The sequence below is a fragment of the Semicossyphus pulcher genome, unplaced genomic scaffold (assembly GCF_022749685.1).
Source record: "Semicossyphus pulcher isolate SPU_LCO1_2020_fin unplaced genomic scaffold, fSemPul1.0.p SCAF_5, whole genome shotgun sequence".
In the NCBI taxonomy this organism is placed as follows: Eukaryota; Metazoa; Chordata; class Actinopteri; order Labriformes; family Labridae; genus Semicossyphus; species Semicossyphus pulcher.
The window spans coordinates 4,919,912-4,945,939 of record NW_027211726.1 but is presented as its reverse complement, the minus strand read 5'-3'; the positions used below and the strand labels follow the sequence as shown (position 1 = coordinate 4,945,939).

Sequence of the window (26,028 nt, the reverse complement as noted above, 5' to 3'; positions counted from 1 at the left end):
TTTAAGTGTCTTTGTTTTCTAAAGAATGAATGGCTACTTACAGGAGGTCCAGGAGGTCCTTGTACACCCTTTTCTCCCTTTGGACCAGCTCCTCCCTAAACACAGCAGATAGTGAAATTCATGCATTAAAGCATCAGATACAAGTCGATGCATTTTTCATGAACACTTAAGGAATACTCACAGAAGAACCCTTGGCTCCTTTGACACCTTGAGGACCCTGTGAATGATATGAAGCTTTAGTTTGATGGTGGTGACAATCCTATCGTGTTTTGCTGCTGTCTCTAATTACTACAGTACTTAAAACATTTGGGGAATTCAGCCAAGTGGAAGAAGAAAGAGAGACGGTATGTTCACGGGACTAAACAGAACTGGCACTCACAGGCAGACCAGGAGGACCAGAAGGGCCGATGGGTCCGCTGCCTCCAGCCATTCCCTGTAATGAGAATAATTTAAGAACATGTTCATCAGAGTGAATGTAAATAATTTGGTTGAGCTGCCCCTGTCTAAGCCATGTGAAAGAAGTGAGACTTACAGACTCTCCTTTGGGCCCGGAGGATCCGTGAGGGCCAGGCAAACCTCTGTCTCCCTTCTCTCCCTGCTCTCCTGGGGGTCCAATGAGACCGATGAGACCTGGGTGTCCCTTCTCTCCCTTCGAACCAGGGTCGCCACGCAAACCAGGCAAACCAGGAGGTCCCTGCAGGAGGAGAGGAAGAGAAGAGAGGGAAACAGTGAGGAGGTGACGGAAAGACACATAGAAAACAGGAGGTGAAGAGAGAGAGGATGGATGGCAGTTTGATTTGAGAACATTTCTTTGCTAAAGTACAGCAAGCTGAAAGTGCAGAGTTATACATGAACATAAAGATGCTGTTATCTTACGATTGGTCCAGGTGGTCCTTTCTGTCCAGAAGGTCCTGGAGATCCTTGCTCACCCTGAAACAGAGTCAGAGATGCAGTAAGCAGGTGGCGCCCAGCCAACAAACCATGCAACAAATGACAGGTGACATATTGCATTGTCTGGCGGTTTCATTAACAAACACAAAATAAATTAATCTTCACTGACCACTGATCCCGGGAGTCCTCTGAGACCCTCTGTTCCTGGTTTTCCTGGTACTCCCTGGGGGCCAACAGGACCAGTTTTTCCTGGGGGGCCGACAGCACCTGGGTCTCCCTGTAAATGATGATGACGAGAATCTTTATTAAAAATGTATTTAATGTGATGTAACAGCATAAGTTATGCATCACATTTATCTAACAAAAGAATGAAAGAAGAAATGAGATGAGGAGATAAAAGTGCTTAACTTAAATAACCACAGAAAAGGGATAAAAGCAGTGATTTGTTCTGGGATCACTGATAGAAACTATTATCAGTGCGTGTCAACTTTGGTTTCTTAAATCCTTTTTGGAATCGTTTCAAATCATTGTACACTCACCGTTATCTATATAAAAACAACAGGGAGTTCAAAATGCTCTCGAAAGCTCTGAACTCACCTTAGTTCCCTTCTCTCCCTGACGTCCCTCTGGTCCTCTTGTTCCAGCAGGTCCCTGTCAAATAAAAAACAGTGCTTTAACAGAACAAGTCTATTTTTTAACACTGGAGAGAATCCAACTTAACACAACATCCCTGTCCGCATACTGCAGAGCTCATTCTTCACTCGTTCTTCTGACCAACAACAAAGGTTGACTTGGTGAAAAAGCTTTAATGCTACAACATTTAAAAACTCCATCCACAACTCCAAAACACAAATGATGCTTTAGCCAGAGTCACTGAATGTAAGAAGCAGGACGGGTGCATGATGGAGGAAGGGAGTGTCACTGTCCTGCTCCTACTGAAACAGTCATTGGTGTGATGAAGCGCCTGTTAAATGAGGACCTTACCCTCTTCCCCGGAGGGCCGGTTGGTCCGTTCTCACCAGGAGGTCCAGGTGAGCCCTGCAACAGGAGGCAGACAGAGCAGATTGAGGTCACAGAGACATTTGCCTGAACGCTTCGTTCATATATTTGTATTGTTGCATCCTTTGACCTACAGATTCTCCTTGCTCGCCATCTTCTCCTCTCTCTCCCTTGGCACCATCTTGACCCTGGAGTAAAGCAGATCAGGTTCAGTGTTTTTCTCTTAGTGTTCAGGGAAACATGTGCGTGGAACAAGCTGAACTGAACTATTCCCAGCTGTGCAGCCACATGCAACACAGCTTTGAAATAGATAGGAATATGTTTTTGAAATGATGATTAATTAAGATGCTGACATGATTTTTTCAAAATAAGATACTCACTCTGGGTCCAAGCTCCCCAGGGGGACCAGGATCCCCAGGGAAACCAACGGGTCCCTGAAGATGGAGCAAAAACAAAATGATGATGTGGCAAAGATCAAAATGCAGACTGAATTTATGGAAAGAAACTGAGGAAAACAAACAACTTAGACAGAAAATGACTGTTTTTAAAGTGGAGTCTAAAGTCACTGATCTGTGTGGCAATGCCATTGTGTGCATGTTTGTTTGTGTGGGTGTCATACGGGGTTTCCTTTGGGTCCGTCGTCTCCAGGTCGTCCCCTGCCTCCAGCGGGTCCAGCAGTACCAGGTTGCCCGGCCTCTCCCTTCTCTCCGCGCTCTCCACGAGGACCCTGCCAACAGGAGCACGGAGCTCTTTGTTAACTCATGGATGCTATCGACCTGCCAGCAGAAGCACGGTCTCCTTACATCTCATCCAACAAGCTGTTTGTGCAGACGCTCACCTTCTTTCCTGGCTCCCCTCCGATTCCAGGTGGTCCAGCCTCACCGGGCTCTCCCTGTGGAACAAACAGTTTCTGTTTTAGTTTGTTAAGACAAGTTGACATTAAATGTTTTTTTGTTTCTAAGGAAACCATTAACAATCTTTGAATCCTTCACCTTTTCTCCAAGAGGTCCAGGATTACCCAAACCACCAGGAGGACCTTGAGGACCCTGAAAATTACGCACACAAAAAATCAGACAAACAGGATTAATAAATTCACACCCAAATAGATTGTGTCAGCTCATAGACAAGAGCTACCTTCATTCTTTACTAACCTACCTAACAGTAATGTCTCTTCACAATTAACAGCACAAACCCTTTACATGTCCTTCTCACTAAACAAACACTGGCAGTGGGGGTGTGTGTGTGTGTGCTATTGTAGTGTAACCAATATAGTGAACGTTGCCATTTTGAGAAATAAGGCCTGTAAACACTCACGTCAGCACCGCTGGGTCCAGCAGGGCCACGGGGGCCGGGAGGGCCTGGAGGACCCTGAAAACATAAAGAGGCTCAGGCTGTTATCAACACTTATGATTTCATGCTGATAAATCAACTTTCTGAATCAATCATAAAAACCAAAGTCGTATATTTCTGAAACTCACCAGAGGTCCAACATCTCCGGTCTCTCCCTTCTCACCTGGCGGTCCTGGCAATCCCTGCAGGACAGAAAGCGTGAGAGTTACACAAAGAATATTTACATACAAGTCTGAAATGAAGGCTGAGTACAGATTTGAGTGAATCTGTAGCTGTAGCGTGTTTTATTTCACCTGCAGTCCGATGGGTCCTGGGGCTCCTGGGAATCCTCTGGTTCCTTCGTCACCTTTAGCTCCAAAAGGCCCCTGCTGGCCCCTTGGTCCGAGCTCTCCATCAGCACCCTGCAGCACAGAGGGAGCGCAGAAAGAGATAAAGATGGGTGTCATGTTTGCATAAAGACATTTGCACTCACATCATATTGGTAGCTTATTGATAGAACTATACAACAGTGAAATTCTCTGTTCATGACTTTATTATACTTGGTTTGTTCCAAATAAGTAAGAGTAAGAGCTGAGTGTGCCGTGAGCAGTGACACCCGCCACATCCTGACAAAATAAAGAGACCACCACCTTGAAACTCAGCTAGCACCAAACGCATCACACTGCACAGCAACCAACGAGTACTTGGTATTTAATAAGTTCGGGTTTGTACTTACAGCAGGCCCAGGCTGACCGACGGGACCCATAGGCCCGGGTGGACCAGGAGGACCCTACCAACAAACAAAAGAATAAAACAGTGAGCGAAACATCAAAACACCAGAGGAGGGATAAAGAGAGAAACATTGATTTCTGATCATTTCCATCAGAAAGAAGTCTACGGGTTTGTCGTGAGTCAGCGTCACTCACATGTTCTCCTTTTCCTCCCTTGGCGCCCTTCTGACCGTGCTCTCCAACCTCACCCTGCAGTGACAAAGAAACAGTGTTCTGGATGATTAAAACAGAAACTCCAGCTTTTTTTTTCTTTGGTATGAAGTGCATAAGTTAGGGTAACTGGCCTTGTCTCCGTCCTCTCCTGGTACTCCAGGTGATCCAGCAGGCCCAGGCAGACCCACAGGACCCTGCACTCCATCACGACCTGCAGGGCCAATAGGGCCTTTCTCACCCTAAACAAGAGAAAAAGAACAAATCAATAGTCAATCAATGTCTTTGAAAACCTATTACCAATGTGAAGTCATAATCAATACTGCACACTGGATGAAAATACTCACAGGGACTCCCTTCTCTCCAGCAGGTCCAGGAGGCCCCTGAGGGCCCGGTCTGCCAGGAGGTCCAACAGGTCCAGCAGTGCCAGCTTGACCCCTCTCACCAGGAGAACCCTGGAAAGGTGCAATGTCATAAAGACAGCAGGTATTCATTAAGTCAATACTTCATTCTGACCGGGATATTCTGTTATAGACAACTCAAACAATTTCATAACCACATCCCATAATGAACGATTAAAACCAACAACATGAACGAAAGCATGAAACAAACCCAGATTATGAACTGACCGAACTCAAATCAACTTATATCCTTTTTTAATAAACCAAAGCTAGCGACCAAGATATTATTACTGTAATGTTTTTCATTCCATTAGTCAGATTTAGTGTGAAAAAAACCCCATGACATTTTCATATGGGTTGAAACTTACAGCAGGTCCAGGGGGTCCGGCAGGTCCTTCACTTCCCTTCAGTCCTCCACCTCCCTAAAAGAAAAGACGCAGAGCGATTCATCAGAAATATCTCACATCAACTCTGTGAGACACTTTTATGCAGTTTAAGCATCACAGTTATTTAAAAACAACTGGCAGCTAATCCGTCCACAATATTTCTCTTAGTCACACTCACAGGGGTTCCAGGCAGTCCTCTCTCTCCGGGGAATCCTCTCAGTCCCGGGGGCCCGTCTTTCCCGGGGCCTCCGGGGGGTCCAGGGTCTCCCTTGGTGCCTTCCTTTCCTGAGGGACCAGAAAGTCCCTGCTCTCCAGGAGGACCTGGGGGTCCGGGGTGGCCGCGCTCGCCCATGGGGCCGGTCTCTCCTGATGGACCCTGGGAGGACGGGGGTGGAGATGACAGAGAGGGGGAGAAGATGTAGGTAGAGGGAAGTGGAAGCAGAGGTCCAAGGAGGTGAGAAAAGAAGTCGAAGAGAGAAAGTGGAAAGAAGACAAATTATAAAAACTGATATCAATTAACCTTTATTTATACTCGAGAGATCACTGAGGGGCAACCGTCATTGACAATGACATCGAGTTAAACAAGTTAAAAAGACAAACAACAAAGCATTAGAAGAAGCAGACGACACACTGATTGAAAGGCCATTAAAATCACTGAACAGGCATTAAGACATTTAAATGGTAAACTAAAATGTTGTGTGTAAGATAAAGCCTAAAATGTACTAAAATATTTAAGAAAGTTCAGTGATTAAAATGGGAATAAAGAAAAAATTAAATAAGGTTGATTTAAGTCAAACAAATACAGGTTATGAGGTTGAAATCAGGTTTCTAAAATGTCCAAACAGTAAAAATGCATCTAATTGAAGCAGGTGCTGTAACTTGTTCCTCGAGTCAGGTGCAGAATAACAAAAAGCATTAGTATCATAAGCGTCACCATAAATTGTTATAAATTGTGGAGTAAAGTTGCTCCCCAGTTTAACTGCTTGTTCCCCCTCTGATAGATAACTCTTGAACCACCTATATGTGTTATTATCAAAGCCAATGTTATGTAGCCTCTGCAGAAGGAAGGAATGATCCACCGGGTCCAATGCTTTTGATAAATCGACAGAAAGTGCCAGGCAGCGTTTCCTTTCATCTGAAGCTGATGTGATGTCGTTTACAACCTCGGTAATGGCAGTGATGGTATGATCTTCAAAATATAAGAAAATCCTGCAGAAAACTCACCTGAGGTCCAACGACTCCAGGAGGCCCAGGTGGACCCATTTTACCTTGGAAACCCTGGAGGAGAGAAACTCAGTTAACATAAAATGTTCTTACTGTTGACATGCATCATAACATGTGTCATCTATGTCTGAATAGTCAACTTCAGCTATACAGTATATACACACCTATTCTAAAGGTGACAGCTAAGCTCTAGTTACCAGGTGAAGAGTTAACAATGTATAAATATTGATTCAAACAATCTAGTGCGGATCAGGAGGATGCACATTGACTATAAAATGACTGTCTGATAACTATTTATACATTTTTAGCTAACAATGGGATTATTGGCTCCTTTATGTTCTGTGGATCCTTTAAAGTTTTATTTTAACTGTATAGCTATAGCTGTACATGCCTGGATTTTATATACAAAGAATTTTGAGATTGAGATTGAACCAATGTTGATGCCTTTTTTAATCCAACCCACCTCAAAAGGATGTCACAAAACATTTCCAACTTGGAAATCAACAGAAAATGGAGTAAAATACATCAAATATTTGTTTTCACAGTAAACAAGCAGGTTTGCATGAGTAACAAGCTAATCACTGAAATTATATCTGAGTGGCTGAATATCTACATAAAAATGGGAAAACTACTGCTTCTCTTTCTGGAGGACCATTTATTAATTATGGAGCTTAAGGCTTTAAAATCATCAGTTTCAAAAGGTGGATTATTGAACCATCTTTATTGGTAGCATGAAATAAAACTTACAACTTCTCCTCTCTGCCCAGGGTGTCCAGGCAGTCCGTCTTTTCCTGGTGGTCCCTGTAAGGAAACGTCATTTAATTATGTCTTTATCTTAGGAGAAGAGAGCAAGCAAGAGGGAGCATTCAACCCAAAACCATGTTGGAACAGTGTACTACAATAATCTTATCAAATTATTATTAACAGCCAAGTGTTAGCACTTTGAATATTTACAGTATCCACATTTAGTTCTTAGCTCTTAGCTCTTACAGGGGGTCCTTTTGGTCCGGGGAAACCATTGGCTCCCTGAGGCCCGGGCAATCCCTGGTGAGGCAACAACATATGATATAATAAGAACATAGAAGAAGACCAAACAGTACCAGCCATTGTCTTACAAAAAAGGTTTGAATGTTTGCTCTGACAAAGTACCAATCAGCACAACATGGTTTCCAACTGAAAATGAAGCACTCACCCTCTCACCAAGAGGACCAGAAGGGCCATCACTTCCTGAAGTTCCCTAAAAAACAACAACAACAACAACAACACAGTAAATAAAAGACATTCGTTTTGGATCACAGGCTATTGATCTTTAATAAACTGAGTTGTGTCTTCATTTAAAAAAGTACAGATATTTATTGCTGGCTGTCAAATTCACATTGAGAGATTATTTGGGTTTTTAATAAAAAAACTAACTATAAAAATATCGAGCTGTGAAATATTGGTTCGATCAACAATAATATATTGTATATTAATAATAATGAAGACAATAAAATCAAAGTAAAAAATAATGTCAACAACAATAATCAATATCAAAACGATTGGACACAGTTTAATTTAGATAAATATACTATGAAGACAAACCTTTGCTCCTGGTTTCCCAGTGGACCCCCTCGGTCCTCTCTGTCCTCTGGGGCCCTGAGGAACACAAACAGCACAATTAGTGATAGACCTTTATCGGTCTATAAAAGTGTGATACTATCTGTGATACCATTTATGTTCAATGAGTTTTAAATTAATCAAATCTGTGCAGAAAGAGGAAAAACCCCTTAAAAATTTTATCTTTGCAGACCCTTTATGGTTTAACTTCTCACTTTGCAGCACTCCTGTACAGGTGTACTACACAACCCTGTGACATCACTGTTGGGTGTGGTTACAGGTACAACAGAGCAATCCTCTGTCCATATCTGTCCACAGCCAGCAGTGATGTTTTGATGGTTTAAGTCAGAGTTGAAATAGTCTTCAGCCTGAGAAGCTAGTAAAACTCTGCTTTTCAGTCTGGTGCTAAGTTACTCATCATTATAACATTGTTTTTGTCCACCATGAAAGATCAAAGTCCATCATCCTACCAGCAGACACGCTTTTACAAACTGACTGAAAGAATAGATCATAGATGTGAAATGGTACCGTAGGTCCTCTTTGTCCTCTTGGCCCTGATTTGCCGCTAAGACCCTGAAAAAAGAAAGAAAGAAACAAATAACTGCAGACTCAGTCAGACTGTGAACTTTTAGCCAAACCTCTCAAAGAGCAATCAAATTACCCGTGTTCCCTTCTCGCCGTTTGAGCCAGGGAAACCTGGGAATCCAAGAGATCCCTAAAAAACAAATCGACATCAACATCAGCACTCTCCCTAAATAGGCAGGGTCATTACAGAAGTTGTCCTGCACGAATGAATGCGTGAGTGAATGAAGATGCAGTATTTGTTTCTGGTACCTTTGGTCCGAGTCTTCCAGGATATCCAGGAAGTCCAGGCACACCAAGTTTACCCTGAAATCACATGATGACATCATAAATGATTCATCTTTACCTTGAAGGGATCACAACATCTGTAATTCTGAATAAATATTAGCAACATGTTACAAAACAAATCATATTACAAGACAGATCATAAAATGGTTCCATAATGTCAAATGAATATGAATGTGATGAGGAATAACTGCTCAGGTGTGCAAGGGTCATATTAACATTTAATGAAGCAGGTTGGAAAATGTCCTGCAGAGGCAAATGTTTATTCACAGCGAGCACACAAATAAAACACTAAATAATAACACATTGTGTTAAAAACAAAGGGCCATGTTTCATCCAAAAGTATTTGTAATATGATTATAAAATACTGTAAATGCCATGTGTAATTATCACGTTCACTTGAGTGCACATGCATACACAACCACAAGAGGGCAGCACTATGTTATTTCCTGTCTACCTAATGTTATGGGAAATATCTCAGTGTTTTTCAGGGAAAAATCAGCAATTGCGGAGCTAAAACTTAAAATCTAGTTTTAATAAAATAAAATAAAAAATACATAAAGCAGGAAATTATGCAACTATATCAGTAACCTATCTCATGTTAAAAATGACTAATCATGTAATCGTGCTGAGATCGAACAGGTTTTACCTTCTCTCCGACTAATCCAAGTGGTCCGATCTCACCGGGAGGTCCAACGCGACCCTTTGGCCCCTCTGGACCATCCTCTCCTCTGGGCCCAGAGACTCCAAGCTCTCCCTGTGAGCAGGAGAGAAAATCCATCAGAATAAATGACTAAATATTCAGTGTATATAGTAATAACTTAAAATATGAATATGTCAATCAAGCACCCTTTTATTCATCCAAATATTATTCTGTTATAGAACTGATCAAGCAACCAGTCGATCTTACCCTCTCTCCCTTGGAACCAAAATCTCCCTTAATTCCAGGGAAACCGTCTTCTCCCTAGAAACACGAGCAGACAAAAACACACCATAAATATTCAGCAAAAGACAACTATAAACATGTTTTTATTGGATCTCATAATCTTTTAAAACAAAGACTGTAGCATGTCTTGAACATTTTCCTATTTTAAGTGAATACAAATGTACATATTGACATGGTGCAACTGAAATGTATGATAAGATGCTTCCTGACTGAGTGATGTGTATTTGTATATATTTAACTGTAATGAATCACTTACCTTCTCTCCCTTATGGCCCTTCAGTCCACGGATTCCTTGACCTCCCTTAAAACAAAGCATTACATAATCAATACACTCATATACTAGTAATATTCAAGTGTTGAAAAAAAAAAGATCACACACTTAAAAAACCTGCTTGTTGATTTGTAAAGACTAACAGCACTCACCTTGATGCCACGAGGACCAGGATAGCCGATAGCTCCCTGGGGACCGTTGGGACCCTAGAGAAGGTCAAAGAAGGACAGGTTTACAACACAATAGATACCATACAGTAAATATGTCTTGAGTTATTTTCACATTCACAACTACAATCACACTACAAGACATACTTGATGGACCTTTACCAGCAAATTAACAATAAATGTGCTTTTAAATCAAACTTTTTCAGATGTTATTGGTGAATTGACTGTTTGATGGAAAGGTTATTTATGATTGACACCCACCTGGTTTCCTTTTGTGCCAGTAGGCCCCTCCTTTCCTGGGTGACCCTGAGAATAACGAAAGAGTTTAAGCCTCGAGACTGTTGATGGATTCAACTTAATTCAGTTTAAAGTGTAAAAACGAAGAAGGAGGAAGAGACAAACTTACAGGAGGGCCGTCAGCTCCCGGCATTCCTGGCAGACCTGGTTTTCCTGTTGGGCCCTGAAGAGAAGACAAGGTGATCAGAACTGAGAGTCCAGAGGGGGCTGCTCTTGCAACTGAACCTTTTTGCTCACTGCCATATAACAGCGTCTGAAGAAAAACTGTGTCGCTTCCAAGCGGACAAGTATTCATCTACTAACAACAACATAAGGATGAAATGGAAGTGAGACAACAGTTTTTCTCAATGTCATGGGTATTCTTCCTCAACCATGCAGATCATTGATGGGTTGCAGTGATCAGACATATTGCTGAGTGTGAGGGAGAAAAGGACGAGCGATTTTTAGAGTTACTTGAGCTGACGTCATCACAGGGGTGGCGTTAATGAGAGGTGCTGGCAGGTGGATTTTGTACCTTTGGACAGAGTATAGCTAGCTGTTTACCCTTGATAATAAAGATGTCCAGTGTCCAGCCTGATCTAATCTCATGTTTAGATGAAACTACAGATGTTAACATTTTCAAGCATGTATCAATTTCAAACCCCAATCTCTTTTCTTTGTAAAGTAAATGAATTGTTGGACTGGATTTGATTACGGACTGTCACTTTCTGTACTCTATGTGAATTGTAAACAATTATCACAACCCATAAAAAACAGTGAAAATTTAAATCCATCCTTTTGAGTCCCTTGAAATCTGATATTCTACTGGTTTTCTTTTGTTATATTTTGACAGCATTGTGTGGCATTGTTATGTTTTTTCATACACTTAATATGCCTCAACAGATCTTCTGGAAATCCAGATTATTTTCATATAAATTCACTATCTCTTCCATGAATGAAGAGGATTGAATGTGTTAAACATAAGTTCTTACTGTTAAAACCCTGGGCAGCTGTTGATTGTTGAATATATTTTCCCCTAGTTCTCTTCCTGTGTCTTGCGCTGTACTTTTTTGTGAAGAACAACATTGTTATATTTCTGGTTCTTACTTTCTCTCCTGGGGGTCCAAGGGCTCCCTGAGGTCCTGGCATTCCCTGCAGATAAACAAAACAGCAGACACATGTTTCACTGTAAGCATTATTGTTGCATTTCACTTTTTGTGAATGTTCACGACAGTCTAGGCACTTTAGCACAATAACTTCACGTCACTGAAGATTATATCAAAAGTGAGTAAGATACTGGTCAGCTGCCCTCTGTCTCACCTGAGTTCCTGGGGTTCCCTGCTGACCTGGGGGTCCTGGCTCTCCTTGGGGACCCTTAGAGAAAGATAAAGAGGACCACAGAGTCATTACAAATGAGAAGTAGATAACACGAAAGAGTAAGGACAGGTGAGAGAATCAGATTTTAGATTAGTAAAAATAAAGGTTTCCTGACAGTTTTCATTATAAGATGGTAGATAGTTATTGGGGAACTGACCAGGTTTCCTTTGGGACCGTGGGGCCCGTCATTTCCTCGTACGCCCTGAGAAGACGAGAAGATGAACACAGAAAATCAAAATGAAAGTTGTCGACCATTCACAGAATACAAAACAGTTCAAACACAGTTGTACATACTAATAACTGTCTCAGTTAGGTGTAGGCTTCTATCCAAAGCAATTTGTTTTCGTCTGCAGTGGTAGCTGTAACTATTCTTGCTAGTACCCTGTATTAAGATGGAAATCAGGAGGCACTTACACTCCTGCTTAGAGGGGAACTTGACTGATTTTAGACATAAATGTTTGTTTAAAAAAGAAAAGAAAAAAGGGGGGTCTGGGTAAAGAAGTTGTAGGGATTCTCATACAAAAGCTCCAGAGGAAGCTGCATGAAGTCTGACAAATTGCCTTAAGTGTGGTTGGTTAGGACTGAAGGGTAAAAGTTTGAAAATGAGAAAGATCTTAGGTTGTGAAGATAAACACAAGAGACCTGGCAGAAAGAGCTTACTATAACCTCTGTAACCTCTGTACCTCACTGCTGATCATCTCTGCTTTAGGCTAGAAGCTCCAGGCTACATGAGCCGCTACCATCAAACCACACCCGAATCTCTGATCAAATTGTTGATCGAGTTGAATTATAGGGAAGGGAAGGAGAATGTGTGGAACATCCATTTAATCTATTTTAACAAAATGTCCTGTGTTTTCGGCGGTGGAGTCCTCTTTAATGGCAGAGCTCAACCACTTAGCCAAACAACTCTAGTACATTTAAATAGTGTAAAATGGGACTTGGTTGCTTAAATCCTGGGTGACACTGGGTGTTTTGTTATTGTTTTGAGGTGACTGTGGGAACATTACATATGCATTTTTGGATTCTAAATATCTCTGCTTTTATACCAGGTCACAGGGTGTTGTTTCCAGAGGCGCTGTGGGTGTTCAGAGGTCACAGAGGGATAAACCAATGCAGTTACAAAAAAAAAAGCAGAACAATGTGGTTTGTAATTGTTTTTACTCACAGGAGGTCCGGGGATTCCAGGAGGACCTTTAGGTCCCAGCAAACCACGAGGTCCCTAGAGAGACAGACACAAAGAAGCCAAGATCAGTCAGTCATAAAAAGTGTTAAAAGACATGTTCAACAACAGAAAAAGTTGGACTACAACAAACATCTATACCACCATATTATAAATGTATATAAACAGAAGGTCAGAGGTCAACAAGAGCTGAAGCAGCAACATTCACGTCAAGACCAGCTAACAAATTAATACATAAAAGACTACTGATTGTTATATTGTATATACATTATTGTTTTTTTGATAAATAACACAAGTACTTGTAACAGGCTATATCAACTGTTTCCAATATTTTCTCAGATGGCTCACCATGTTTTTAATTGGTTTTGCTAAGGGGAAATGTTTGTTATAATGAGGTTTGATTTGAATAGAAACATACCTTCCTATAAAATGTAAAATGTTCTGTTCTCTTTGACCAGAATGTGTATAATTAGAAGAATGTAACCAGAATTATATAAGATATAATCAATTGTTTCCTGCTGTACCAGACACATTAAACCAAGAGGTTCAAATGGCTTGAGGATAATTACTTGTATGTTGACTTACATACATAAAAAAACCCATATTTTTTGCCTCAAATACAATAAGGCAAATTGAGAATTGTACTTTAAGAAAAGAATATGATTTTATGGAATTTCCTACGCAAGGACTCATTTTAAGTTTATTAATTAAGACTGTACAGGAGAAACTAATATAGTAGCCAATAAGTCTATGTCATATTGCCTCTGTAATTGATGTGGTTAATACATAATAAAAAGTATGTTTATCTTTAGCTTTATTTATCTAGACATCCATTTCTGTCAAGCCATTATATTTTTGTCCATAGTTGTGTTCTGCAGAAACTTTTGCACCACTCAGGTGATCATAACAACATTTATCTTTGACATCTCCATTACAACTCTGCACATAGGCACAGTGAAGAGCCCCAACTGTTACATCCTACAGATGGATACCCTGAGATGTAATTTGGGATGCTGTTACTAACAGAGATAGGGAGCCTGAATAACATACAAATAGATTTAAAATCAGCTTTGTTAATGGAAACACTTACTGGTTCACCTGGGAGACCCCTGGGTCCAACGTCTCCATCATCTCCCTGGAAACAAAATGCAGAGGACGTAAAGATGCTGAATTATCAACGGGTATTGAGTAATGATAGATGCTCCGAGCAGTGCCCGGAATAATCTCATATTCTTCTCTCATGTCTTCATACCCTCTCTCCATCCTCTCCTGTAGGTCCTAGGGGTCCCATTGCTCCTGAGTCACCCTGGAAGACGAAAAAGTGGAGGAGTGAGGAATCAGAAAATATATTTTGTTCTGCTTACTGACAGATTTTTAAGATTTAAAGTTTTCTACACGTTGAACAACATTCGATTTTTTTACCTACTACTGCCAGTACAACCATCATAATATGTATAATAAAACTGTGTGAAGTGTATGTGGCATTTTGATTGTGAAAAGTTTCACTCACCCTGTGTCCTTTGTCCCCGGGCAAGCCAGGAAGGCCATCAAAACCTCGGTCACCCTGACAGAGACACACAGACATGTAAGGTTATATTACTGATTTGTAGAAGACTATGACCAAGTAAAAGCTGGCTTCTTCTACTCTTCTGTACTACACGCATCTAAAGACTCAGGGACAATACACAATTAGTTTTGAGTCAATATCACAATAAATGTCTTTGGGAACTCCTCCTTAAATGACACCAGTATTTAAATTTATTATAAAGAGTATCTCATAGTCACTAACCAATATAGTTCGTTTTGACAATGCCCATAAAACAATGACATCAGAGAGAGCTAACCTTAGTTCCATGCTCTCCTGGCATTCCCCTGGCACCATCAGCTCCAGCGCGGCCCTGTAAGAAGACAAGCAGAGGAAGAACATGTTTTAAAGTGCTACTTTGTTGACACAATTGGACTTCTTGCCCTTTGCTTTTGTCATACTTAGCTAAGATAGCGATAGATAGAAAGATGTCGACAAGACAAGCCAGCCTTTTGTTAACTCACTCTTCTTCCTGCTTTTCCTGGAGGTCCCATCATACCATGGGGTCCCCTAGCACCCTGAAAAAGTCATAAGATGCATGTCATAAATGTCAAAGATCTGAGCTGGTAAACTCAGATAAATAATAATATACGAAACACTGTACTGTGCTGTAAAAGGAGGGTTAATCACACAACTTTGATTTGGTTTGATTTTGATGTGAGGTGAGAGTTCAGGTTTGGCCCTGTAAATGTTTTTACCTGAGGACCAGGGTCTCCACCTTCGCCCTTCAGACCAGAACTTCCTGGATTTCCCTAAAAAAAGAAAAAATAATCACCACCCTACAATAAAAACTATTTATCCTTCCGCTCCCTCTTATGACAAGAAAAGACAAATATCCGCTGTTTTTGCAATTAAAAGAAAATCATTATGTCAGTCAAATTTCTCTTGTATTGTGTAGAATCACTTAAAGTATAAAATTTACAGTTAATATTAACAGATAAGATTCTAAATGAAAGACAACATACCAGCGGTCCAGGGCGCCCAGTGAATCCCATCGGTCCAGGAGGTCCTTTCAGAGCCATCTAGAGACAAAGACGTTTAAAATTCAATGATGATGAATAAAGAATAAGAAAATGTCCCTTCTCACTCATAGCTTATCGACCTATATGAGAATATCATCTTAATCACTCAAATCTAAATGAGTCTTCAGTAAGCTAACGGTCTTTATTAAGATCAACAGAAAAAGAAAGAGATGCTATGATACATCTATTGACACAAAGTCCTTAAAAGACGGTGACAATCTTGGTTAATGTCGAAGAATCAAGACTAGATTGCCGTGATCCTTGAGGCAAAATAACAAAGGACAATGGAAATGTGAAGTTAAGGTGATGACTGACCCTGGCCTGAGACAAGATGGCTGCTGCCTGGGCTTCCTGTGCAGAAACTACAGGACCCTTATCTCCTCCGCTCTGTCCAAAACGGAACTGCGAAAAGAAACAAGAAAGCATTTCAGCCATGTGATTGAAACTTCGGCCTATTTAATGGTTGGGGGTTACTGTTGCATACATTCAATGTAATATATGAACAAAATCAGCTGCAGAACAAATACTTAAAAGAACACTGATTGTACAAAACTAAACAGGATACTGAACAAGGGCCATTATCAATCTTACAGATATCCACAAAATGTTGGAGCAAGTAATACTCCCGTTTATGGCCACTCAGAGAGTATCTATTTCTAATAAAGAATTAAAAGCTAAGGGTGACTCACAGGCAGCATGACTGAGGTTCCAGGAGGTCCAGGGACTCCATCAGCTCCAGGCAGACCAGCCCTACCAGGAGCACCCTGCAGGATGAGGAGAGAAAAGGGTGAACTGTCAGGTTCAAGGGTAGAGTGAAAGTGATGTGCATTTTTTATCTTTTTTGCACAGTGCATCTGCAATGACCAACAGTGTCTAAGAGTCGTCTGTGCCCAGATTCAGAGCTAATGTCTCTACGAACCTTTACTTCTGCAGAAAAAGTGAAACACTCACCCTCTCGCCAGGATCACCAACAGAGCCAGGAGGTCCGGAAGAACCAGGGGGGCCAGTTGGACCCTGAAAGAGGAGGGGAAACGACTCTTAAGTATTCTGATTACAGATTCAATTAGGTGGTCGTTTTCTATGTGAATGTCAGCAAGACCTTGATTATAGTGTTGCATATGAACACCCTAAACATTAACACTGGAGAAATGTTAACTGTCCAACCTTGCAACAGATATATGTATTGGTTAAGGTTCTACCTAGAAGAATCTAAAAGAGTGCACTACAGGAGTGCAAATATAATATTTAGAGATCATTGAACTGTCTGAAAGAAAACAAGGGAATGACCATCATTTACTTACAGCAGGTCCCTCAGGTCCTGGAGGTCCTTCAATCAGCATACCCTGCAAAGTCACAATAAAGTTGAAGTTTGCAAGAGGACAAAAACCAAACCATATTTCCTGTGACTTTAAAACAGAAGAAGTATGCCGAAGTGATATTCTAAAAGGTGAACGTGTTACATTTTAAGCACACCAGCAGATCTATCACGGATTACTTTGGATACAGTAAAAGAATGACGAGCAAAACGTGAGAAAAGAAACACTGTGAATGGTAGGCTGCTGGTGCAAATCCCTGGAGCTTCGGGGAAAATTACTTGGTGAAGCTTTTCCTTTCGGTTTCCATACACCTGCCCAGGTAAGGCTTCTTATAGAAAATTAGAAACTCACAGGCTCCAAGACTGCAGGCTCTCCTTTCTCTCCTTTCTGGGCTCTGACGGCAGCCTGAGGAAAACACACATGTAGCCAACAACACAACGTAGTCAGTATAGAAGCACCCCCAAAAACACACATACATAGAAAAGAAACAAGACAACCACACTCAGAGAGGGCATATGGCAGACAATAATGTCTGCATGCATTTAGACAATAGGTAAACATACACTCACATAAAGACACCCACATTAGTTTGATGCACTATATCAAACACTATAAGTTCAGTGTACAAAATATAATATAAAAACCTGCTTGGCTCTTGGTAAAGGCATAACCTTTGTTCCAAGTAACGATGAGTCAATGGATCTCCAAACTTTGGTCTGTTACTTGTACACAGATACAGAGAATCATCCGGGCTAAGCAGCTCTAAATGAAGCCATACACTGAGATAAAAGGCATTCAAGACAGAGGATGCAGCAGGTGGATACTTCTGCATTTCCAAATGCCTCTTAATGCAGTGTATGTTATAGTTCAAGTTAATGTTTAACTTTATTAGGATCCCCAACAGCTTCTACCCTGCTAATGGCTTGTATTCTTGGGGTCCTGAATTTGCTATTCAATGTATAGAATAAAACCAATTTCAACCAATGATGTGTGGACTAGTTCTTGGTCCTTAAAGTATTTGAAATGCATTCAAATACTGGTTTCTCAGTGATGGATTGAGCTTGCCCCCCATAAGATTTAGTCTGTCAGGAGACCTTACTTGCATGGGGGTGATTTTGAATTTACCCACAGCACACTTAGAAAAGATAAGATAAGATAAGATTTATTGATGCCCCAAAGGGGAAATTTGCTTGTTACAGCAGCTCACAAAACAGGCAAATTAAATAAAATACTCAGTAATAAAAAAGGACAAAAAGTAGGTGGCAATAAAAAGATTAAAAAAATATGACAATATAAATAATAACAGTAACAAAATAATTAAAAGACTATTCACACTTTGGGTTGGAAACATAACCTGCATTCCAAATTGCATCCTTTTTCCTTTTTATAGACTGATTGGCCTTATAAAGTGAATTATTTCCATTAAGTATGCAAACAATTTGGACATACAAGTTTGTCTTAACATTAGGGCTTTTACTTTGATATATACTGCACATATATCCATCGCCGTCATTACCTCCCTGCCTTTGCTTTCTCAACTAGTCAATGTAAAGTACCTTCTGTTGTGCAAAGGATTGTGGGTCAGAATAGCAATTAAAGCATGCTGGTTTGTTTACTGCAGAACATGACCAGATATTGAGGACATCCTGGTACTTTTTTGTACTTAATTTGACGTACATGTATTTGGACACACTTAATATTTTTATGGCACTGGAATGCAACCTAAAACAAATATTAACAACGGGTTTAATGAATACAAGGGGAATCTGATGGTTCAGTTTTAAAAGGTCAAGTCTTCATAGTACACAACAATCACTGTGTCAGTTGGTCTCTCTGAGAAATCTAAACTCATTTTCTAACATTTAGTTCTTAAGGGAAGGTACTAAGATAGAGGTATACTTTCCTACAGTGCCATGGGTTTTCAAATCAGCCTCCATAAGTACAAAGGTTGAGGTCCCAGAGCGGTAAAAAAAATCTACTGAGATGGCAAACTTAAACACATCATTTAAGAGGAGATTGAATACAATTTGTCAAAGACTAGGATTCAAAAGTGGTTGAAACTGATTGTGTTTTTTGCCCCCGAAGCAAAACGACTTACGCCTCCCTCGTCTGTCACAGCGGACAGGGCGGGGCCCATGTACGCATCGACCTCTCCAGTTTCCACTAATGGCTCATTGTAGTCCCTGTAGGAATAGTCGTATTCCTTAAGGCCCACGTCCCCAGTCACATACTCCTCAGTGAAGGCCTCCTCGCCCACACCGCCTGCCTTGGTGGCATCTACCTCCTCTCCCACCAGCGATGGCTCCACCTGGGGCTGGGTTGGGTTTATCAGAGCCACAATAGGATAGATGGAGGAGTGCGAGAGGGTGTATGAAAGAAAGGAAAATAAAGATGCAGGAAAGAGGAAGAGGGAACAGTAAAAAGATGATGAGTATTTATGATGGGGAAATGTTAGTAAAGGAAAGAAAAATAGGGGGAGAGGAAAAGGGGGCATATACAGAAAGAAGTGAGTCTTACCTCTTGAAATAAACAGTGACATAGGGACAGAAAACAAAAAGACATCTTGTAGACTGTAGGGACTCTATGAGTCCTTCATGCTTTAACATTAGTCTGATGTAATTAGCCGCATTTTGGATTTGCAGGTTTATTTTTTTGATCTAAAATCCTCTGTTAATCCTCTATTGTTGAGCTTATTATAGTATGTTTCCATCAAAGCATATCCGTATCAGCTTGTGTGTGAGAGAGAGAGAGAGGGAGGGAGAGTGAGAGAGAGAGACAGAGAGAGAGAGAGAGAGAGAGAGAGAGAGAGAGAGAGAGAGAGAGAGAGAATACATATAATTCAGGGTCAAGCTTGCATAGACACAAAACTGATATGAAGAACTTTGTGGAAACATGCTGCTGCTATAATTCTCAAAAGCAAAAACTATGTTACTTTCTATTCTACTTACCATGGGAGTTTTTAAAATATGAATCCATTGGATATATGCTGTACAGTTTCTTCATACAGAATATACAATTAAAAAATAAATAAACTGTGAATAATGTTTGTATTTGTTCCTAACATTTAAAACTGACACATTTCTCACCAAAACTGTAGCAAAAACCATTCTTAGCATCAACATTGGAAAACAAAACAAAGTCATACAAGTAAGTTTATATAGATAAAATGGTAATGATGACAATATGGATTATTGCCAATAAGTGAACTGTGAGAAACAGATCAGAACTGTGAGAAACATATTCTCAAATTCTGATAGTTTAGGGCTTTTAAGTCAGCCGCAACAACTTCTGTATTCTTTAGTTCAGTTAGATTTTTCACTTAAACAAGAATGCAATATATTCTCTTGTAGCTGTGTTTGAAACTGCATGTCAAATATTTCTATGCGAATCCCCTTTTCACAAGATTTTTGCTCTTATGTCAAGATCGCAACCTGATCAACCCTGGATCTTGAGATGAGAACAAAACAGGAATCTTGTTGTTAGAGAAAAGAGGAGCCACATAAAAATGTTTGATGATACTAGCAAATGAATGTGGTGCATTCTCATTTGAAAAAGCTTTTCTTTTATATCTTGTCATGTGGCATCGGTGCCAACAAAACATTGATGTGTGGTTAGGTAAGGGTTAAGAGAGACACAGAGCCATATCTACTTGGTTAAACTACAAAGACTGGGCTCACCACCGCACAGGTATTACTCTTCTTCCTTTGTGCAAAGAAGTCTCTTGTATTGAGATGATTATTTATTGTTATTTGTATCACTGGGTGCTTATCCCTAAATGTTTTTTTAATTTACTGTACAAAGATTTGGAGGTTAATTAACGTTTATGTTCTATATAATGTTTTTATATTTTGTTGGTCTTCTTTGACTACTTCAACTTCTTGATCTGTGTCACTGATCGGTGTGTAATTTCCTTTTACCTGTAAATGGGTCTCTTCTTGTCCAACCACCTCACCCTCTGGCACTGGAGCCATCTCCTCATAGTAATAATCAGTCTCTGCAGGGGTGTGGCCAGCCTCGGAATATTCAGTGTCTACATCCTGATTGGTCAAGTTGACAGGAATTCGGGGAGCAGGAAGGAAGTAAGCAGATTTGATTGGAAGAACGTGGTTAGTTCAAAGTCTGCTTTTAAGTGATGATGAGTTAAAAGGAGAAAATGGAACACATCATAAAATTGTGGTTGCCAGAGGCAAAGCGGTTTTAGCTGGCAACTCACATTTTTAAAGTTGTAAAGATCCATTTAAAAAAAGAAATCTCAATTTCAAAATCTCAATAACTATAAATGTTGCCACATGCAAGATTTAGGGAGTCATTGAGACCACTTTGCTGAGATTCCTTTTTGTTTTTTTGTTGAACAATTTTTGCATTTTAAAGCTCATAAAGCCAAGGTTCCCAAAGGGTGAAGTCTGCTCTTATTGGAGGAAGGACTGAGAGCCTCTAGCCATCCCTTACGATGAGAACATCATAATTTGACTCTTTGGGATGTCTAGTTTCACCCAAGACCAGAAAACAGAGAGACAATCGCCAATTAACAGCCTCACAGAACACGATTTGGTTACTTCAAAGTAACAATTTTCAGGAATCCATTAATGACCATGTTCCTCACAGTTTTGCTCCACCTTGAGGCATGTCAGCTTCATAGTAGACTACACATTTTTTGAAATTAAACATTTAATCACATCATGCTTGAGGCATGCTTTTAAGTTTCTGTGAGACTGCTGTATTCATATTTGATACAATATATACCCAGAAGCAAGGGAACAAGTGTCAAAGAGAAAACACAGGTACCTCCAAGTACAAACAGAGAGAATGACAGAGTGACAGGAGAGTTTGGTGTGTTGCTTGTGTATAGAATGTGACAGTAATTGTGTTTTATCAAGTTTAGCTTTTGTGCAATAGCAATCCATGCTCATTCATCTGACCGGTACGTTAATGGATTCTCCCAAAAAGAAAGAGACGGAATGCCGGAGGGTATTCAGGTTCTGAGATCCAGTTTGAGCAGCTTGAAGGTAGGAGTATAAAGTAAAGTAAAGAACAATGAAACTGTAATATTAGCCATGCTTCAATGTGCACCGCTGTATCATATCATATGGAGAATCTGGAGTGATCATGAAGATCATATGATATATAAACAGAGGAAAAGGCACCCAGCTTGGTATGGACCAACTTCCATTATGAAGACCAGATTGTCCACCATCTAGGATTTACCTCAAAATTCGGTTCCAGTCATGTATTGAAAGATAAATCTGTTCATGAGAGGACATTTAAAGTGACGAAAACTCAAAGGGTTAAGTTTCACAAAAGTTTTGCTGCAGACCCTGGATGGTGGAACTGGCAAACAAATGGGTCTGATGGGACATACGACTCTGGACATTCCCACCCAAACATGGGCCCTCCTGTTGTACCTGTTGATAACCGTTGGTAACTTTCTTCGCTGGGACTGCAGTTCCACTCAGCATAGTCTTGCCAAAAGGTGGGAAGGGTTTGTGCAGAGATTTGACATTAATATCCACCACCTTGGATTTTGTGGGTCTGGGCGGAGTTGGCCGGACAGGGGCAGTTGGAGGAGCTTTCTTTTGGATGGAGACCTTTTCAACAACATTCTTCACTACTTTGCTCATTGTTGGTTTAACCAGAGGGACTTTGGAGACGACAGTCTTTACTTTGATGACCTCTTTGACCTCTGTCTTTACTTGAGTTTTTGCTGCTGGCGCTTTGGTGGCCACAGCCTTTGCTGTTTTTGTAGGCTCAGGTTTTGGTGCTTTTGTGGGTTTAGGTGCCTTAGTAGCTTCTACTTTGGCAGCTGATTTAGCTGCACTGACCACAGTCTTTTCTATCTTTTCTACTTTAACAACTTTTTCAGTCTTTGCTTTTGTAGTGGTTTCAATTTTTGTGGCACCATTACTAACAGCTTTCTTTTCTACCACAGTAATAACTTTGCCATTGCCATTAGCCTTAGCCTCACCATTGACCTTATTCTCAGCTTTGCCATTGACTTTTACTTTAACCTCTTTAACTTCAACGGTAGTTTTGCCATTTCCATTGGCTTTTTTCTCTTCTGTAGCTTTGCCATTGCCATTGCCATTTCCATTAGTCTTGGACACAACAGTGGCTTTTCCATTTCCATTGACCTTCTTTACTGGTGAGGATTTTCCATTACCATTGACTTTCTTCTCAGCTACAACCTTGCCATTTCCATTTCCATTTCCATTCACTTTGGCCTGTGCTGTAGGCTTAGCCTCAGCTGTGGCTTTGCCATTGCCATTGGCTTTTGCTGCAGTTGCTTTTCCATTGCCATTGCCATTGGCTTTGGCTGCACCATTGGCTTTCTTCTCAACCACTGGTTTGCCATTGCCATTCTTAGCTAGGGAAGCCGTGGGCTTAGATTTAGCTGCCGCTGTTGGTTTGATCTTAGACAAGAGGATCTCTACTGCAGTGGGCTTCGCTTTGGATGGCTTGGCTGTGGAAGGTTTGGGAGCTTTGTTGGGCATGGGTGACTTGACTACAAGTTTGTACGGTCCAGTTTTGGCCGGCTTAGCTGGAGTGGGTTTCACTTTGACAGGGGTGGATTTTGTGGTGGCTGCTTTTCCATTGGACACCGTCTTCTAATATCCATGATTATTGTTTGGTTGAGATGTTGTTTAGTATGTAAAAGTGCATTGACAAACAGAGAGAGAGTGTGGAGAAAGACAACGATACACAGAAGGGTTGGGAGGGGGATAAAAAGCACAAACAAGGGATGGACAGAAGGAGAGAGAAGGACAAGAGTGGATGTTTTGAGAAACAATGACATAAAGATGGCCAAGGCTTGGATGATTTACTGAGACTGTACAGGCATTACTGGATACAGCAGATGATTATCATAACTTTTAAAACAGTAAGTAAAAATACAACGAAAAAGTACCAATACTGAGACAAATTTAAAATCCACATTTTGAAAAATTTGATTTGAGAGCTTTTTGCTGATCTCTCCAGTAATGCCATTCCCAATGTTAAATGACAAAGCAGCATCTTTGTGCTAATATGAACCTGTAGCCTGTGGTTTGGCAGAGGCACTGAGGGTGTGACTGGTCAGGTAAAGCTGGTGCTGAACACACACACACACACACACACACACACACACTGTACAAACACACGCACACACAAGAAACATACACATCATTGATGCTCTGACCTACTGTGCTCACACACATACACACAGATTATAATGCTTTGGGCAGTCCAACTACAAGACAGAGAAGGTTACTGAAGTTTAGCCATGCATCACAGAAAAAGCATGGATGCAAGGCTAGCATGCAAATGCATGTCACATAGTTACATAAGACCACAAGGTAAAAACAACAGCTCATGCTTAATTCTTACCACTCACACTGCTATAATGAAACTACATGCAAATTAACAGTGTACACAAACTCCGAAAAAAAATCATACTGAATGTAAAGTACTCAAATATGCAATACAGAACAAAAACCATCTCAAAAGGGAAGAAATGTGGCATATATGTATGTAAGGTTTGCCATACAGGGGTCACATGTTCAAGCATGAATGTCTATACCAAGACAAAACATTGTGCATTGATATTCCCATGTTGACTGGAAAATTACTTTGGAAACTGATGACACAGAAGTACAGTAGGTGCATGCAGTGACATCAACCAAGACAAAAAAGAAATCATGCAAGTAACAAGACAATACAGACCCTGGTCAAATAGTATTGCAAATCTGTTTTTTTCATGATCAACTGTGAAGCTGAATGGGCGGGATTTGTTATTAGAGACTCTAATGAGAAGAGTACCTGGAAATCCAATGATCACAGGAAAGACTGCTGTGTTATCATTTGAAAATGTATTCAGTTATGCTATTCTGTGATAAGCAGCTTTCGACATTTAAGTTCTATGAATATTTCAGTTTAGTGCTCTTGAGCGCCACCCCCTGGCGATAATAAGCAATTAAAGGAGCACATGTCCCAACTTAACCAGACATCTACGGCTGGCTCCCTTTGTCATGGTTCTAACTCTTGATTTTCCTCGCTTTCGTTTGTAGACTGACTTAATCTGAGCTTCGAATTTGTTTGTTTTTCTTTGGATTTTCACTGTAAATGCAAAGGCTTTCATCAGTGGGCCATAGGCTCAATCACCATTGTGTTACCTCATTCAGCGATAGATAGTGACTTGAAAAAGTTTGAGATTGTTACTGTAACACAAAGTAAATTTAAAAAAACTAATTTACAAAGACTATTTGACCAAGCTCAGTTTAAGAAAAGGCCACTCTGGCACACTCTTACATAGTTTTTCTCCTAACTTGCATTTGTAAACTATTTTTTCTCATAGACAACCAAAGACTAATCACACAATCATCATGTTATCTGTTAGTTTAATATGGTCATGTAAGCAGGGCAACAAACTAAAATCCAAATTGACATTAACCTTTCTTAACAGTGTAAAAAAATACACATTAATTATTTACACATGCTTAATGTCAGGCTATATGCTATTTATTGGGGTAAGACTGATATAATTTCTTTAAAAAAATCTCAGTTGAACTTCCTTGAGGATGTCAGAGATTTGTGATAAAACTTTCATCTCATTACATGTAGTTTTTTGAGTGCTAAGGAGTTTTGTGACACCCCTTCCTCAACACAAACTTGCTCTGCTTATATTCTCTTATTTACTCTATTTGGGAGAAAGTATTTTGGTTTTAATCAAGGTGGACAAGAATGAGATATATGAGGAAGGGGTGAAGAAAAGTGGAGTTCTGAGTGGAGGAGATTGTGGGAAAAACTGTGCATATGTGTTTAACAACACAGCTGCTCCTACACAACCACAGTGCCCCCACTTGGCCACATCTGAACACACATACATAAATGACAACATGTAAATGACATGAGGACAAAAAAATCATAAGGAGCAAAGGTAATTGTGCGTGACGGAGATGGTTGCAACGAGATGAATGTGTGAGAGGTCAGTGTGGATTCAGGAAATGGTGACACACGAAAACAAAAGAGGTACGGAGAGATGAGGGATGAGAGAGGCATATGGAACGCCACAAGTGAAAATGTAGATATTGAAACACACGGATTTTTGAGAGTGTACATTTTAACACTCAAATATTAAACAAGCCAATTCTATATTATCAGTAATGCTTTTGTTAGTGCTTTAATACCTCTCTATCTCTCATTCTCCCTCCCTTCAACAAACCCCGCTCGTGTTTTCCGCCTCTCTTGCTCCCTCTTTACCTGTTGATTGGGGGCCCCATGTT

The 26,028-nt window shown here is 40.4% G+C and overlaps 1 protein-coding gene across 4 annotated transcripts in view; it reads right to left on the bottom strand.

The window, feature by feature from the left end:
- Positions 1-26,028, bottom strand: part of col11a2 (collagen, type XI, alpha 2) — a 45,706-nt gene that overhangs the window by 2,134 nt on the left and 17,544 nt on the right. The window contains exons 6-60 of one of the 4 annotated variants that reach the window (XM_069681852.1): positions 22,177-23,376; positions 20,692-20,811; positions 18,873-19,088; positions 17,126-17,179; positions 16,760-16,801; positions 16,410-16,472; positions 16,148-16,222; positions 15,774-15,860; positions 15,402-15,458; positions 15,135-15,188; positions 14,901-14,954; positions 14,696-14,749; positions 14,362-14,415; positions 14,104-14,157; positions 13,942-13,986; positions 12,837-12,890; positions 11,829-11,873; positions 11,615-11,668; positions 11,402-11,446; positions 10,425-10,478; positions 10,280-10,324; positions 10,004-10,057; positions 9,837-9,881; positions 9,545-9,598; positions 9,284-9,391; positions 8,602-8,655; positions 8,429-8,482; positions 8,296-8,340; positions 7,753-7,806; positions 7,364-7,408; positions 7,162-7,215; positions 6,919-6,972; positions 6,172-6,225; positions 5,126-5,323; positions 4,930-4,983; positions 4,508-4,615; positions 4,295-4,402; positions 4,146-4,199; positions 3,956-4,009; positions 3,534-3,641; positions 3,369-3,422; positions 3,205-3,258; positions 2,883-2,936; positions 2,729-2,782; positions 2,510-2,617; positions 2,271-2,324; positions 2,025-2,078; positions 1,876-1,929; positions 1,489-1,542; positions 1,061-1,168; positions 877-930; positions 533-694; positions 380-433; positions 182-217; positions 42-95 (exon numbers count right to left, since the gene is read on the bottom strand). In XM_069681852.1, coding sequence (XP_069537953.1) covers positions 42-95; positions 182-217; positions 380-433; positions 533-694; positions 877-930; positions 1,061-1,168; positions 1,489-1,542; positions 1,876-1,929; positions 2,025-2,078; positions 2,271-2,324; positions 2,510-2,617; positions 2,729-2,782; positions 2,883-2,936; positions 3,205-3,258; positions 3,369-3,422; positions 3,534-3,641; positions 3,956-4,009; positions 4,146-4,199; positions 4,295-4,402; positions 4,508-4,615; positions 4,930-4,983; positions 5,126-5,323; positions 6,172-6,225; positions 6,919-6,972; positions 7,162-7,215; positions 7,364-7,408; positions 7,753-7,806; positions 8,296-8,340; positions 8,429-8,482; positions 8,602-8,655; positions 9,284-9,391; positions 9,545-9,598; positions 9,837-9,881; positions 10,004-10,057; positions 10,280-10,324; positions 10,425-10,478; positions 11,402-11,446; positions 11,615-11,668; positions 11,829-11,873; positions 12,837-12,890; positions 13,942-13,986; positions 14,104-14,157; positions 14,362-14,415; positions 14,696-14,749; positions 14,901-14,954; positions 15,135-15,188; positions 15,402-15,458; positions 15,774-15,860; positions 16,148-16,222; positions 16,410-16,472; positions 16,760-16,801; positions 17,126-17,179; positions 18,873-19,088; positions 20,692-20,811; positions 22,177-23,376 — 4,893 coding nt within the window. The remainder of the gene's footprint in view (positions 1-41; positions 96-181; positions 218-379; positions 434-532; positions 695-876; positions 931-1,060; positions 1,169-1,488; positions 1,543-1,875; positions 1,930-2,024; positions 2,079-2,270; positions 2,325-2,509; positions 2,618-2,728; positions 2,783-2,882; positions 2,937-3,204; positions 3,259-3,368; positions 3,423-3,533; positions 3,642-3,955; positions 4,010-4,145; positions 4,200-4,294; positions 4,403-4,507; positions 4,616-4,929; positions 4,984-5,125; positions 5,324-6,171; positions 6,226-6,918; positions 6,973-7,161; positions 7,216-7,363; positions 7,409-7,752; positions 7,807-8,295; positions 8,341-8,428; positions 8,483-8,601; positions 8,656-9,283; positions 9,392-9,544; positions 9,599-9,836; positions 9,882-10,003; positions 10,058-10,279; positions 10,325-10,424; positions 10,479-11,401; positions 11,447-11,614; positions 11,669-11,828; positions 11,874-12,836; positions 12,891-13,941; positions 13,987-14,103; positions 14,158-14,361; positions 14,416-14,695; positions 14,750-14,900; positions 14,955-15,134; positions 15,189-15,401; positions 15,459-15,773; positions 15,861-16,147; positions 16,223-16,409; positions 16,473-16,759; positions 16,802-17,125; positions 17,180-18,872; positions 19,089-20,691; positions 20,812-22,176; positions 23,377-26,028) is intronic. The other 3 variants (XM_069681853.1, XM_069681854.1, XM_069681855.1) reach the window with 3 other exon arrangements.